Below are 17,231 nucleotides of genomic sequence, written 5' to 3'. Positions count from 1 at the left end.
ACCTCCACTTCATGTCCCATTTCTCTTCATGTCCACCATCCCTCCACTTCATGTCCCATTTCTCTTCATGTCCACCATACCTCCACTTCATGTCCCATTTCTCTTCATGTCCACCATCCCTCCACTTCATGTTCCCTTTCTCATGTCCACCATACCTCCACTTCATGTCCCATTTCTCTTCATGTCCACCATCCCTCCACTTCATGTTCCCTTTCTCTTCATGTCCATCATCCCTCCACTTCATATCCCATTTCTCTTCATGTCCACCATCCCTCCACTTCATATCCCATTTCTCTTCATGTCCACCATACCTCCACTTCATATCCCATTTCTCTTCATGTCCACCATCCCTCCACTTCATGTTCCCTTTCTCTTCATGTCCACCATCCCTCCACTTCATGTTCCCTTTCTCTTCATGTCCACCATCCCTCCACTTCATGTTCCCTTTGTCTTGTCAACCATCCCTCCACTTCATGTTCCCTTTGTCTTGTCAACCATCCCTCCACTTCATGTTCCCTTTCTCTTCACGTCCACCATCCCTCCACTTCATGTTCCCTTTCTCTTCACGTCCACCATCCCTCCACTTCATGTTCCCTTTCTCTTGTCAACCATCCCTCCACTTCATGTTCCCTTTCTCTTGTCAACCATCCCTCCACTTCATGTTCCATTTCTCTTCACGTCCACCATCCCTCCACTTCATGTCCCATTTCTCTTCACGTCCACCATCCCTCCACTTCATGTCCCATTTCTCTTCATGTCCACCATCCCTCCACTTCATGTTCCCTTTCTCTTCATGTCCACCATCCCTCCACTTCATGTCCCATTTCTCTTCATGTCCACCATCCCTCCACTTCATGTCCCATTTCTCTTCATGTCCACCATCCCTCCACTTCATGTCCCATTTCTCTTCATGTCCACCATACCTCCACTTCATGTCCCATTTCTCTTCATGTCCACCATCCCTCCACTTCATGTTCCCTTTCTCATGTCCACCATACCTCCACTTCATGTCCCATTTCTCTTCATGTCCACCATCCCTCCACTTCATGTTCCCTTTCTCTTCATGTCCATCATCCCTCCACTTCATATCCCATTTCTCTTCATGTCCACCATCCCTCCACTTCATATCCCATTTCTCTTCATGTCCACCATACCTCCACTTCATATCCCATTTCTCTTCATGTCCACCATCCCTCCACTTCATGTTCCCTTTCTCTTCATGTCCACCATCCCTCCACTTCATGTTCCCTTTGTCTTGTCAACCATCCCTCCACTTCATGTTCCCTTTCTCTTCACGTCCACCATCCCTCCACTTCATGTTCCCTTTCTCTTCACGTCCACCATCCCTCCACTTCATGTTCCCTTTCTCTTGTCAACCATCCCTCCACTTCATGTTCCCTTTCTCTTGTCAACCATCCCTCCACTTCATGTTCCATTTCTCTTCACGTCCACCATCCCTCCACTTCATGTCCCATTTCTCTTCACGTCCACCATCCCTCCACTTCATGTCCCATTTCTCTTCATGTCCACCATCCCTCCACTTCATGTTCCCTTTCTCTTCATGTCCACCATCCCTCCACTTCATGTCCCATTTCTCTTCATGTCCACCATCCCTCCACTTCATGTCCCATTTCTCTTCATGTCCACCATCCCTCCACTTCATGTTCCCTTTCTCTTCATGTCCACCATCCCTCCACTTCATGTTCCCTTTCTCTTCATGTCCACCATCCCTCCACTTCATGTTCCCTTTCTCTTCACGTCCACCATCCCTCCACTTCATGTTCCCTTTCTCTTGTCCACCATCCCTCCACTTCATGTTCCCTTTCTCTTGTCAACCATCCCTCCACTTCATGTCCCATTTCTCTTCACGTCCACCATCCCTCCACTTCATGTCCCATTTCTCTTCACGTCCACCATCCCTCCACTTCATGTCCCATTTCTCTTCATGTCCACCATCCCTCCACTTCATGTCCCATTTCTCTTCATGTCCACCATCCCTCCACTTCATGTTCCCTTTCTCTTCATGTCCACCATCCCTCCACTTCATGTCCCATTTCTCTTCATGTCCACCATCCCTCCACTTCATGTCCCATTTCTCTTCATGTCCACCATCCCTCCACTTCATGTTCCCTTTCTCTTCATGTCCACCATCCCTCCACTTCATGTCCCATTTCTCTTCATGTCCACCATCCCTCCACTTCATGTCCCATTTCTGTTCATGTCCACCATCCCTCCACTTCATGCCCATTTCTCTTCATGTCCACCATTCCTCCACTTCATGTCCCCTTTCTCTTCATGTCCACCATACCTCCACTTCATGTCCCCTTTCTCTTCATGTCCACCATACCTCCACTTCATGTTCCCTTTCTCTTCATGTCCACCATACCTCCACTTCATGTTCCCTTTCTCTTCATGTCCACCATACCTCCACTTCATGTTCCCTTTCTCTTCATGCCCACCATCCCTCCACTTCATGTCCCCTTTCTCTTCATGTCCACCATACCTCCACTTCATGTCCCCTTTCTCTTCATGTCCACCATACCTCCACTTCATGTTCCCTTTCTCTTCATGTCCACCATACCTCCACTTCATGTCCCCTTTCTCTTCATGTCCACCATACCTCCACTTCATGTTCCCTTTCTCTTCATGTCCACCATACCTCCACTTCATGTTCCCTTTCTCTTCATGTCCACCATTACTCCACTTCATGTTCCCTTTCTCTTCATGTCCACCATCCCTCCACTTCATGTCCCATTTCTCTTCATGTCCACCATCCCTCCACTTCATGTTCCCTTTCTCTTCATGTCTACCATACCTCCACTTCATGTTCCCTTTCTCTTCATGTCCACCATCCCTCCACTTCATGTCCCCTTTCTCTTCATGTCCACCATACCTCCACTTCATGTCCCCTTTCTCTTCATGTCCACCATACCTCCACTTCATGTTCCCTTTCTCTTCATGTCCACCATACCTCCACTTCATGTCCCCTTTCTCTTCATGTCCACCATACCTCCACTTCATGTTCTCTTTCTCTTCATGTCCACCATCCCTCCACTTCATGTCCCCTCACCTCACCCCATCCCGTCAAACTTTCCTGTCTTGCCTTTCTGCATCCCAACTCACCCCAGCCTCTCAATGCTTCCTCCTCACCCCACCCACTTAAACCTTTCCGCTCACGCTGCCCCCCACTTCCCCTCCTTCAAAGCCTCCCCTCTGCCCCCGCCCCTAAGTATGTGGACCTCAAACACCTGAGGTCTTCGCTCCAACATCACAGATCTCCCAATCCAGGGCACTGCTGATAAACCAGACATCATCTGTTTAACAGAATCCTTCCTCCCACAGAACATCCCTGACTCCTCAGTGTCTCTCCCCAGCTACTATCTCCTCCGATTTGATAGGACTGAAGCCCACCATAGCAGCGAAGTTGCACTTTAGATCAACTCAATTTGTCACCGCCCTAATACTGAACATACACCTCCCAATCCCCCAGGACTACCTTTGGCTGCAACTTCACCTCCGCTCCCACCTCTTCTTGTCTGTGTGTTGTAACAGTGAGGAATCCATCTACATTCTACATCATCTACATCAGACATGGACAAACTTTTAACCACTTATCCCAACTCACTTCCTCACATGTGGAAATTTCAATTGTCACCATGCAAATTGGCTGGGTGTTGATACCTCCTTCACCAGCCATGGCACTTCAACAAATGACTTCTGTGACTCGAGGTGACTAACTCAATCTGTGAACTTTCTGAACAAGCTATTTCCCAAAGGCAGATCCTCCATTCTGGAATTGGTGTTGATAAACTTCCCTGCAAATGTCTTATGCTCTTCCTCTGCTCTAATTGGTCAATCTGATCACATGCTTGTGAGAGTCAACATAACTCTGGCTATTCTCAGACAGCTGCATCAGTGCCGGCAAATCTGGCATTTCACTCAGAAAGATTGGCAAGGACTGCAAGCAGCCATCTCTCTTCAGGATTGGTCTCCCAAATCTACTGCTCCTGATGTTAACTCAGCCTGGGAATTCTTCCACAGAAACTTGCTCTCTCTCATGCATAGATTCATCCCATCTTGTCCACAATTATCCCACCCATCCTCCCACCCTCAGTACTCTGAACCCTGTGGTGAGGTAGTTGCCTTCCTCCTGGAAGGCTAAGCCAACCAAAGGCAACCTCAGATCATTCCACAAAGCACACAACAATTGTGTAGGTCTACTAGGTAGCCAGAAAACACCATGTGTCTAACATCCGTATGTTCCCCTTCCATCCCTCCCCCCACTTCAAATGGCATCACAGCTGCCTCCGCTCGTGAGAAGGTCGAATGCCTCAATTCTGGGTTTGCTAACAAATCTTGTTTCCACAACCGCACTCTTTCTGTACCCACCCTTCCCAGTCGGACCCAACTGCTCCCATATGTGTATTTTGCACCTGAGAAAGTGGAGAGGTTTCTAACAACCCTCGACTCTGATTCTGCAAATGGACTGGACCGTGCCCGGACCGTGCGTCAGCTCACGTGCCCCAAAAACCTCCTCTGCTGCTCTTGCACATCCTCTTTCTGTTCCCTACCATTTACCATAGGTCATCTTCGATTTGCTTGGAAATCAGACAACATACTTACAATCATCAGCAACGTCATGGAATCCATTATTATCGTAGTCGATATAAAATTTTTCCTTTTCTCCAATGACCTCATCTCAGGTCATGAATTTGGATTCAGACCAGATCACCCTGCCTTGGACATGATTCTTCTGCTCTGCTAACAATGTATGGAGGCTCTTAATGGCAGACATGAAATAAGGGCCGTCTCTCTGGATATACCTTGTGCTTTTGTACAGTCAGGTATCCCACCTTGCTCTCCAAACTCTGTCTATGGCATCTAAGGCCAATCCAATCTTGGGTTACTGACTTCCTCTACTCTCATAGCCAATGTGTGTCTCTCATTGGAATCCTTTCATCTCCTCTCCCAGTTAAAGCTGGGGTGCCACAAGGCAGTGTTCTAGACCGAGTCCTATTCCTGTTCTTCATCAAAGATCTTTTTGACTCTCTGGAAAATCCCCTTTATCTATTCGTTAATAACTTTACCCTCTGCCATCACCACCCCCATCCTTCAGATTGGCAGGCCGTAGCCTCTTGCCTCTATTCAGCCTGGGAGAAAATCACAACCTGGTAAAACACTTGGAATATGTCTTTCAATCATGACAAATCTGCTTAGCGGTTAGGGTGCCGGCTTGGGATCCGAGGTTCCTGAGTTCGAATCCCGGTCGATCGCTGAATTAACGCGAAGGGGTTGATTCAGCCTGTCATCCTTCCGAGGTCGGCAAATTGAGTACCAGCTTGCTGGGATGAATGTGCCGGTGTGTGCCCCGGTTTAGAATAGGTACACCATATCCCTGTGTCGTAAGAGGCGACTAAGGGGTTGGCATCCGGCCATAAATAGCATTGCCTCAAAAAGGGAACCATGATGATTGTCATGGGGCCTGCAAGGCCAACCCCTGCCCTAGCAGGGAAAATGGCCTTAAAAAGGGAATTTTAATCCTGACAAATCTCCCACTCCCACTATCTCTCTCCGAAAGGACCATATGGTAAACCCTTGTAGTGGTATCATTTTGAATGCGTGGCATGAGGTAACGGTCTAGAACAGTCACGTTGTTTAAGGACTGGTTATTCCCACAAGGGCACAATCCCCAGGTGTCTTTTTGGGGACCATGTGCAGCGGAGAAGCCCAATTCCTGGACATGGATTTGATGACCCCATATTGTAACGTATAGTCAAACTCCTGGTGGGTGATACATAATTTATCAGGTGCTAGTTGGCGAACACGCACAAAAAACAGGGGTGATGCATGATCATGATGATCTGGTGTTTCAGCATGATCCTGATGTGATGCATGATCTGGTGTTTGATGGGCTGGATTGTCACCGATGGTCGCGTTATGGATGGGTGGAAAACACGTGTTGTTCAACGACGAAAGGTTGGATGCTTACATTAATCTGTGTTGAGGCATCCAATAGACAGCAATGTTTGATATATACGAGTTGATTGAGATGACACGTGAAAAATCCGCATCCAGGATAAGGTCGCCTCCTATCTGGTGTCAGCAATAGTAAACACTCACGGAAATGAGCGACATGAATCCATATCAAGCTGGAGGAGACGTCTCCAAAAGTAGCAATAGCAATGTTGTTTGTGGCATGCAATGAATATTCCTGTCGATATTTTCCGTTCAGCACAATGCCCACCTCTGCCCCTGTATCCACAAGAAAAGGAAGCCCGCTAGTGCGATCCACGAGGAAGAGAAGACAACTGACGTTTCGCCCAGGTGAACTCGGCGCCATTAGTTGTGGGCCTAGTTGTTTCCCTGTTTGGTTTGAGCATGGTGATCTACACTGACGAACATCAGCACCGAAGATCATGTGGTACCAACACCAATCTGGAGTGGTCACTGAAGGTGAAGGCGAATGGTAGCGCGAGGAACGGTGTTTCTCTCTGTCCGTACAAGGGGTACACAAAGATGGGCACAACTGGTGTTGCACTGCATGGCGTTACATGAAGAGCTTCTGAAGATCCGCCATTTTAGATTGTATCGCTGTGTGCCGTTCTGTGGTGGAGGCGTTCCATTAACCACTGTCGGTGTAAAGGTGGCAATAAGCCAGATTTGCAGTGGCGCGTAGTGCCAGCTCTGCGTTAGCTGCAAATATCATGTGGATGTGTGGTGGTAAAGGTTGCAAGAACAACTCACTGACGAGGAGCCAACTCACTGGTCATGTTTCGGGTGTCAAATTAAGCTTTGACTTGTGTAAACCACAGATGCGGATCATGAGGCCAGAATGGCGACAGCTTTGGTCGTTCCAGGTGACTGTTTGCGTACTTGCAACTCTTGTCTATCCATTTGGATCACGTCGGGGTCACCAATTTAGTGTAGAAGACAAGAGGTCCGAGACTTTCAGATTCTGAGTTCATTATTTATTCAACCGCAACGGTAAAACTTCAGAAAACCCTGCTGAGAAACCCCGTTAAACCAAAGGTAAAGCGTATTCACATATTATGAAACAAAGGTAAAATGATACCGCTACACCCTCCGATCTACTTTCTTAATTATCCTCTTGAGGAAGTTCACTCACTCGAACTCCTGGGTCTACCTCTCAGCTGTGATCTTTCTTGGGCAAACCACATTTCAAAGTTGGCCTCCAAGCCAGTCACCAACTGGGCTTTTTTCATCATACAAAGTCCTTATTTGGCCCACCTGAACTCTTATCCACCTAGAAGACATTCATCCACATCTTAATGGGATACTGCTCTCCACTCTGGGTTCCACTCTCTGCTCGCTTCCCTGCTCTCTGTCTCACACCTTGCTCAGCTTGAAGCCATGGAAAGCAAGGCCTCTAAGATCATTCGAATGTCTCACAATGAAGCTGAGTGAATGGACCTCTAATTTTCCCATCGCAGACGGGTTGGTGGTCTCTGTCTTTTACCTCCTCCTTTCTGATCTTGCACCCTCTGCCCTTCCCGTGCTTTATCCCCCACAGGTTCCTGCAGGGCGCACGTGGCCCAACACCAACGCCCTTCTCAAGAAACTCTGAAAATCCAGAACCACTGCTCACATCCACTCATTCGTTCCTTTTTTTTCTGCCTGGAACCAACTTGCACATTCTCTTCTATCTTTCTTCCCTCCAGGTCTTCAAGACAGCTGTTCACCACCATCTCAGGTCAACCCCAATCCAAAACCATGATATTTTCTACCCCTGTTAACCTCCACCAATTTCCAACCCCAAGCCCACCTCCTTCCAGATTTCCAGTTTTTTTCCTCCGAAAAGTTTCCTTCTGTATCCAAGATGTTGTCCACCCCATGCATCGTCCTCTTCCTCCCATTCCTCACCATACCCATCATCTATCCAATCTCCCTCTACTTTATCCTTCAACTCTGCTGTTGCCCCCTCCAACTGCACCTCTCTCTGCACTGTTCGTTTCGTTCTGTTGCATCCTGATCCATTCTCTGTTTAGCTGCCCCACAAGCTTTGACTCTTTACACAAAAAAATAAATAAATAAAGCAGGATTGGTTGAGTTTCACGTGCTCTGCTTATCTTGCATCAGTGCTCATTCAGATTTGTTCCCTGGTGGTCAGGAGTCACTGCTGTCTATCTGTTACATACCGTGACTCTTCAATGTCCTAAAATAATTGTGTTTAAAATCACATGTTGTGGACACCACTGCTTTTCCCACCAGGCACCAGTGCAGTCGTTTAAGCAGATGAAATGTGTCGTTAATGCTAATTTACTATTCATAATGTATTTCACTCATTATATTTGGTGTCATTTTATAATGTCAAAGAAAATTTGTTTTAATCTGCTACCTGTAGCTCCTTGTGTTAGCACACGTCTGACTAGTTGTTTTAATGTCTTCATAAGTGGATACTTAACACAAAGGTGCATACTTCGTGATATGGGAAACACACACACACACCTTTGACAGGAATTGCTAAATATTCAGGTAAACTCCACCTGGACCCCAGCACACAATGTCCTTCTTGTTTGAAAGACGCCATGGGATCTTTATTGTCCACAACCTAATTGGATGTACTTGCTTATTTACTCAGTGCCTTATGATCAACCCAGACATTCTCTTTCTATCCCAAGGCCCTCCCGTTAACGTTACCTGCAACATCTTCATCAACAGCTTCGGCTCCATTGCGGAAACTACCATGGTGAGCTTTTTCCGGTCTCCTGATGAGTCCTTATTTTTCTGGGGCCTCATGGACTTGCTCTGATTTATTATCGAGGTGTTTGGGAATGCTTTAGTTTGCTTGGCCAATGTGTTATCCTCGAATGACACCAATATTGTTGTTCCTGGTTTAAATGTCCCTCATTAACCTTAGAATGCTGATGTTTATTTGCTTTAAATTTACTCCCGTCTATATTTTCCTGTACAATAACCTTAAGCAATAGATTTAACCTATCTATACAATAGGAGAGCCGTGTGTGTGTGTGTGTGTGTGTGTGTGTGTGTGTGTGTGTGTGTGTGTGTGTGTGTGTGTGTGTGTGTGTGTGTGTGTGTGTGTGTGTGTGTTGTGATGTCATAATAAATTAAAATTTTCCTCATTGGGTATTGCTGTAGGTCGGGGAGTGTTTTAGGCACCCACAAAAATGAAAAAAAAGAAAAAAAGTTGATTTCTTCCAAATGCCAACAGGGTGAGAACATCACCGGGCAATGCCAGATACACCTGCTAGCATTATATAAACTAGCAAAGTACCCGCCCTACGGGTCACCCTATGGGCCCGGAGGGCGGGTACTCTGCTATGGGCGATCTTATTCCAAGCGTACAACACATTTTCTGCCATCTCTTATTGACGATATTTTCTGCTGATACAACTTCTTTGACTTGGGTTTCTCGATGATTTCCTTTGGTAATATTGCTGGCTCTCTGTTTAACTTCAGTGGCCTTGGTTTTTGAGGCCTCTCAATTTTCTAGAAAAAAAACATCAACCGTCACCCTCGCCAACAATACCCACGGCCAACCCACAATCACCTCTTCCCACCTCCACCCCTCCACCATCTCCTCAAAATCCCACTTCAACCATCACCCTAGCTAACAATACCCACGACAACCCCACACCACTCTCTTTCCTACCCTCCACCATCCTCTCACAATCCCCTATCAACCGTCACCTGAGCCAACAATACTCACAACCACCCCACACCATCCCCCAACAACCATTACCTAGCTATACCCACGACCAACCACACACCCCGCCCCCTCCAACTCCCCCAATCATTATCGGAATCCGAACTCGGAATGCACTGTATCTCTATGTACTGTCGCCGGCAGGAACACAGTGAGTTCACAATGTGATGTCACTGACAAACTCGAAAATCGACACTCTGGGGCTTTTTTCAGCACTTTATGATTCACAAATAAAATAAAATATAATTCCCTTCAAATTAGACTGTGATTAATGATTGCCAATGGTTTTCAGAAGAAAAAAATTTGAGTTTGGCTTTCCCAAACAATGGTCTTTTGGGTCTTTTTGGTCTTCAGGGTGTTTTTGGTCTTTTGGGTGTTTTGATCTTCAGGGTCTTTGAGGGTATTTTGGGTCTTCAGGATATGTTGGGCCTTTGGGCTCCATTGGGTCTCTGGGGTCTTCCTTTTGAGTCTTTAAAGGGTATTTGGGGTCTTCAGGGTGTTTTGGTTGTCTTGGGTCTTCAGGGTCTTTAATGGTGTTTGGGGGTATTTTGGGTCTTCGGGGTCTTTTGGGTCTTCAGAGTCTTTTGGGTCTTCAGGTTCCTTTGGGTCCTCATGGTGTTTTGATTCCACTGGATCTTTTTGGTCTTCAGGGTCTTTTTGGTTTTTGGGATCTTTAAGGGTCTTTTGGGTCTTTGGGGTATTTAAGGGTCTTTTGGGTATTTTGGGTCTTCAGGGTCTTTTGGGTGTTTTGGGTCTTTGGGGTATTTTCAGTCTTTTAGGTCTTCAGGGTATTTTGAGTCTTCGGGGTATTTTGGGTCTTTGGGGTCCATTGGGTCTTTGGTATATTTTGAAACTTTTTCATCTTTGGGGTCTTTTGGGTCCTCGGGGTCTTTAGGTTCCTCTGGGTCCTTTGGGTCCTTAGTGTCTTTTGGGGAATTTAGGGTATCGGGTCCTCGGGGTCATTTAGGTCCTCGGTGTCATTTGGGTCTTTTGAGTCCTCGGTGTCTTATTGGGTTTTTGGGTATTTTTGGTCTTCAGTGTGTTTTTGGTCTTTTGGGTGTTTTGGTCTTCAGGGTCTTTATGGGTATTGGGGTATTTTGGGTCTTCAGGATATGTTGGGCCTTTGGGGTTCATTGGGTCTCCAGGGTCTTTTCAACCTTTTGGGTCTTTAAAGGGTCTTTTGGGTCTTCAGGGTGTTTTGGTTATTTTGGGTCTTCAGGTTATTTATGGGTCTTTGGGGGTATTTTGGGTTTTCAGGGTCCTTTGGGTCTTCAGAGTCTTTTGGGTCTTCGGGTTCCTTTGGGTCCTCATGGTGTTTTGGTTCCTCTGGATCTTTTTGCTCTTTGGGGTCTTTTCGGTTTTCAGGGTATTTAAGGGTCTTTGGGGTCTTTAAGGGTCTTTGGGATATTTTGGGTCTTCAGGATAGTTAAGGTCTTTGGGGTATTTTGGGTCTTCATGGTCTTTTGGGTGTTTGGGGTCCATTGGGTCTTTGGTGTATTTTGAGCCATTTTCGTCTTTGGGGTATTTTGGGTTTGATTTTGGGGGTCTTTAGGTTCCTCTGGGTCCTTTGGGTCCTCGTGTCGTTTGGGGTATTTAGGGTCTCGGGTCCTCGTGGTCATTTAGATCCTCTATGTCATTTGGGTCTTTTGAGTCCTCAGTGTCTTAATGGTCGTTTGGGTCCTCGGGGTAGTTGTGGGGGTGGGGGCGGGGGGGGGGGGGTCTTTTGGGTCCTCTGGGTACTTTAGGTTAAATATTTCAGGTTACAATTGTGGGTGGCGTCAAGTCAGCTGTCCAACCAATGGGTGAAGAGCAGACATACATACATACATACATACATACATACATACATACATACAAACACTTGCTCCATTATATATACACAAAGAATTAAGTTAAGCACCCCCCCCCGTTTTTTTACAACCTCGCACATTACAAGTTTGTTGTCGTCAAAACAGTGTAATATACCCATGATATTGCTATATTTTCTGGAGAAGTGATATTATGGTCACATAAAAACATAACAATCATGCCGTTTTCAATATTTTATTCTGAATAATTTAAGGTGAAATTTTTTGGGAATTTTAGGCATATTTTCACCTCAATTTAAGTATGGAGCTATAGGTCCATCACGGACAGTGTGGATGACGTTTATGTTTTCTAACGTACAGTCATTGTTCTGAGAAGACCTCTAGCGATCTTTGCGTCAATAACGTGTGTAGGACCCACGTGATCGGATCACTGACTCAACCCTACGTCTCATAGACCCTGTAAGCCGTCGTATGCGTTGCTGTGGCAGGTTGTTCCATTCCCGATGTAATGCACGTTCCAATTCATCCAGATTGGCTATTGGAGGGACCATCTTCGCAATTTGTCGTCCCAACATGTCCCAAACGTGCTCGAGGGGGTTCAGGTCAGGACTGTACGCAGGCCAGGGGATGGTTGTCACAGCACCTTGCTCCAGCAAGGCTCGGACGCGTCTCGCACAGTGAGGCCTGGCGTTGTCATCCATGAAGATGGGTCTGCTGGCGAGGGTGTGGTCATCGAAGTGCGGGATTACGGTGGTATTCAGGATTTCCTCGGCATATCGCTCTCCGTTGAGGTTACCTCGCACAGTTATCAGGTCCAACTTACAGTCATGGGAGAAGCATCCCCAGACCATAATCGAGCCACCACCAAAGGGTACCGTTGGTTGAATGTTTTTAGGTGCATACGCGGTGTTTTTGTGGCGCCACACCCGAACACGCCCATCTGTCACGTACAGCAAGAACCGGCTTTCATCCGACCAATGAACTCGCCTCCAAGACCGGATGTTCCATCCACGTCGCGCTAGGCACCATGCCAAACGCTCCCTCTGATGTCGTTCGAGTAGCCTTGGACGCTTGATCACTCGTCTTGACCTTAAACCGGCCGATTTCAGGCGGTTCCTCACGGTACGGTGACATAGCCTTCTGTTGGGCAGCCAGTTGTCCTTCAGGAAATGGCTCGAGGCGACGGGATATCGTCGCACCAGTCTCAAAAGCGCTCTATCTTGGCGGACTGTTGTCACGCGAGGTCTTCCAGACCTTGGGCGGTCCTTCACCGCATCCGTTTCCTGGTGTTTCTGCACCAACCGACTGATCACCGAATGGTGGTAACCAAACGTTCGAGCTACAGCTTTTCTGGACATTCCGGACTCGATCATGCCTATTATCCGCCATCGTTCTCCGTCCGACAACCGTCTACGAGCCACCATTACGAGAAAATGACCATGTAACCCCCACACGAGCTCAGGCGTGACTTGCAATAACCCGTGATGATAGTGCATTTACAGAAAATCACGACCACGTGGATGATAACACGTGCTGCACGAGCGATGGGCGTCACAGATGAGTGCACTCATCTGCATTTCATCAATGGATAATTGCTAATGTCATACCAATCATTATTTGATCTCACATACCTTAGAATATATGCCAATGTATACATATACACAAAGAATATATATTAGGGGGTGCTTACCTTAATTCGTTGTGTAGGGGTGCTTAACTTAATTCTTTGTGTATATATAGATGTGTGTTAGGGGGACGTCATGATTCTCTGCTGGAGGATCAATTGATTCATTCATTCGTCATTCCTATTAAGAAATGGGACATTGGGGTAAACGATTCGTGCCCCCCACCTACGGATGTATCACACAAGATGTATTTGAGTTTGCCTGTTTGCCATTCCTATCTGAACACTCACTCGTGGCGTCCTAAGTTCAATTTCCAAAAGTTGATTTGTCCATTCGTCCTCTCTTGCCCGCACAATTAATGTAAAAAGCACATTGATGTTCCTCTTATGTCCATGCCCTACATCTTTGGAAGAAAGTAGAAAGAAAGGTTCAAATATGCAATGAAGTCTTTGTTTGACGTCGTTTGAGGATTTCGAGATTTTTACAAATTGGGATGACAGGTGTCTATCGAAAAGGCAATATGGAATCATCATCTGGGATCAAAAAGCTGGAATCCTTACCCAGCCTTATGTGGACGTGTGGGTCTGAAAGAACGGTCACGCAAGTGTGGGTGGTAGGTTTCATCTCAACACGTTTATACTTGTAGTAACCGAGTATTCATATAATAAGAAAATTCACGATTGGATTACACGCAAAACCATGCAAGAGTTTCATCTACCAGCAAATTTATGTCCTTTTAAAATCAAAGCAGCCTCTTGATCCTGAATCCAGGAAATCTAGCCAACAATGCAAAATACCTTGTGCTCCAACTTACAAGGTAATCTCCGCAAACCAGGTCGTCAAGAGAAACTTGTTGAAATAAGATGAATGCGGAATCGGCTCACTCGAGCATGAGAGGGGTTCAGTGGGTTCAAATGAGTTGAGAGATTCAAAACAAGGAGGGAGAACAGAGAAGATTTGAGATTTGTGGAGTGTTGCCATTGCAGATAAATTAAGTGAAAGTGTACGATTGCCGGTTTATTTAGTGTGGCCCAAGAGGAACTGCAGGCTGAAATGTCTCAAGGTTTAATGTAACATTTTAAATGTTTTGCTGTTTTTGGGTGATGCCATGACCGGATGTCGGACTTCTCCGGGTTTTCGATACGACAAACATTTTACAAACCGGGAACCACCTTTGGAGGCCATTTTTCCCCGCAGAGCAGGGCTTGGCCTTTTTTGGGCACCTTGGTCCCCTTTTTTGAAGCAATGTTTTTTCTCTTCCTGCCGCCAACCCTGTTAGTCACCTCTTGCAGACACACAGGGAAATACCAGTGAACTGGTACTCAATTTGCCGACCTCGGAAAGATGACAGGCTGAGTCAACCCCCTTGGTGTTAATTCAGCGATCGACCGGGATTCGAACCCAGGATCCTAGGATCCCAAGCCGTCACCCTAACCGCTAAGCCAACGAACCCAGGATCCCAGGATCCCAAGCCGGCACCCTAACCGCTAAGCCAAATAACCCAGGATCCTGGGATCCCAAGCCAGCACCCTAACCGCTAAGCCAACGAACCCAGGATCCCAAGCCAGCACCCTAACCGCTAAACCAACGAACCCAGGATCCTAGGATCCCAAGCCGGCACCCTAACCGTGAAGCCAATGAACCCAGGATCCCAGGATCCCAAGCCGGCACCCTAACCGCTAAGCCAAATAACCCAGGATCCTGGGATCCCAAGCCAGCACCCTAACCGCTAAGCCAACGAACCCAGGATCCCAAGCCAGCACCCTAACCGCTAAGCCAACGAACCCAGGATCCTAGGATCCCAAGCCGGCACCATAACCGCTAAGCCAATGAACCCAGGATCCTAGGATCCCAAGCCAGTACCCTAACCGCTAAGCCAATGAACCCAGGATCCTGGTATCCCAAGCCGTCACCCTAACCGCTAAGCCAACGAACCGAGGATCCTAGGATCCCAAGCCGGCACCATAACCGCTAAGCCAACGAACCGAGGATCCTAGGATCCCAAGCCGGCACCATAACCGCTAAGCCAACGAACCCAGGATCCTAGGATCCCAAGCCGGCACCGTAACCGCTAAGCCAACGAACCGAGGATCCCAAACCGGCACCCTAACCGCTAAGCCAACGAACCCAGGATCCGAGGATCCCAAGCCAGCACCCTAACCGCTAAGCCAACGAACCCAGGATCCCAAGCCAGCACCCTAACCGTGAAGCCAACGAACCCAGGATCCCAGGATCCCAAGCCGGCACCCTAACCGCGAAGCCAAATAACCCAGGATCCTGGGATCCCAAGCCAGCACCCTAACCGCTAAGCCAACGAACACAGGATCCCAAGCCAGCACCCTAACCGCTAAGCCAATGAACCCAGGATCCTAGGATCCCAAGCCAGTACCCTAACCGCTAAGCCAATGAACCCAGGATCCTGGTATCCCAAGCCGTCACCCTAACCGCTAAGCCAACGAACCGAGGATCCTGGGATCCCAAGCCAGCACCCTAACCGCTAGATCAACGAACCCAGGATCCTAAGATCCCAAGCCGTCACCCTAACCGCTAAGCCAACGAACCCAGGATCCCAGGATCCCAAGCCGGCACCGTAACCGCTAAGCCAACGAACCGAGGATCCCAAACCGGCACCCTAACCGCTAAGCCAACGAACCCAGGATCCGAGGATCCCAAGCCAGCACCCTAACCGCTAAGCCAACGAACCCAGGATCCCAAGCCAGCACCCTAACCGCTAAACCAACGAACCCAGGATCCTAGGATCCCAAGCCGGCACCCTAACCGTGAAGCCAACGAACCCAGGATCCCAGGATCCCAAGCCGGCACCCTAACCGCTAAGCCAAATAACCCAGGATCCTGGGATCCCAAGCCAGCACCCTAACCGCTAAGCCAACGAACACAGGATCCCAAGCCAGCACCCTAACCGCTAAGCCAATGAACCCAGGATCCTAGGATCCCAAGCCAGTACCCTAACCGCTAAGCCAATGAACCCAGGATCCTGGTATCCCAAGCCGTCACCCTAACCGCGAAGCCAACGAACCGAGGATCCTGGGATCCCAAGCCAGCACCCTAACCGCTAGATCAACGAACCCAGGATCCTAAGATCCCAAGCCGTCACCCTAACCGCTAAGCCAACGAACCCAGGATCCCAGGATCCCAAGCCGGCACCCTAACCGCTAAGCCAAATAACCCAGGATCCTGGGATCCCAAGCCAGCACCCTAACCGCTAAGCCAACGAACCCAGGATCCCAAGCCAGCACCCTAACCGCTAAACCAACGAACCCAGGATCCTAGGATCCCAAGCCGGCACCCTAACCGTGAAGCCAACGAACCCAGGATCCCAGGATCCCAAGCCGGCACCCTAACCGCTAAGCCAAATAACCCAGGATCCTGGGATCCCAAGCCAGCACCCTAACCGCTAAGCCAACGAACCCAGGATCCCAAGCCAGCACCCTAACCGCTAAGCCAATGAACCCAGGATCCTAGGATCCCAAGCCAGTACCCTAACCGCTAAGCCAATGAACCCAGGATCCTGGTATCCCAAGCCGTCACCCTAACCGCTAAGCCAACGAACCGAGGATCCTAGGATCCCAAGCCGGCACCATAACCGCTAAGCCAATGAACCCAGGATCCTAGGATCCCAAGCCAGTACCCTAACCGCTAAGCCAACGAACCCAGGATCCTGGTATCCCAAGCCGTCACCCTAACCGCTAAGCCAACGAACCGAGGATCCTAGGATCCCAAGCCGGCACCATAACCGCTAAGCCAACGAACCGAGGATCCTAGGATCCCAAGCCGGCACCATAACCGCTAAGCCAACGAACCCAGGATCCTAGGATCCCAAGCCGGCACCGTAACCGCTAAGCCAACGAACCGAGGATCCCAAACCGGCACCCTAACCGCTAAGCCAACGAACCCAGGATCCGAGGATCCCAAGCCGGCACCCTAACCGCTAAGCTGACGAACCCAGGATCCTAGGATCCCAAGCTGGCACCGTAACCGCTAAGCTGACGAACCCAGGATCCGAGGATCTCAAGCCGGCACCCTAACCGCTAAGCTGACGAACCCAGGATCCTAGGATCCCAAGCTGGCACCGTAACCGCTAAGCTGACGAAC

At 48.3% G+C, this 17,231-nt stretch overlaps 1 protein-coding gene across 4 annotated transcripts in view; it reads left to right on the top strand.

Moving 5' to 3' along the window:
- The window catches only part of GLRA2 (glycine receptor alpha 2), a 308,566-nt gene that overhangs the window by 227,047 nt on the left and 64,288 nt on the right, over positions 1-17,231 (top strand). For all 4 annotated transcript variants that reach the window (XM_068135182.2, XM_078768142.1, XM_078768144.1 and 1 more), the window contains one exon: positions 8,640-8,707. In XM_068135182.2, the coding sequence (XP_067991283.1) occupies positions 8,640-8,707 (68 nt within the window). The remainder of the gene's footprint in view (positions 1-8,639; positions 8,708-17,231) is intronic.

The sequence above is a fragment of the Myxine glutinosa genome, chromosome 14 (genome assembly GCF_964187855.1).
Source record: "Myxine glutinosa chromosome 14, kmMyxGlut1.1, whole genome shotgun sequence".
Lineage (NCBI taxonomy): Eukaryota > Metazoa > Chordata > Myxini > Myxiniformes > Myxinidae > Myxine > Myxine glutinosa.
This window is presented reverse-complemented; position numbering and strand designations above follow the sequence as displayed.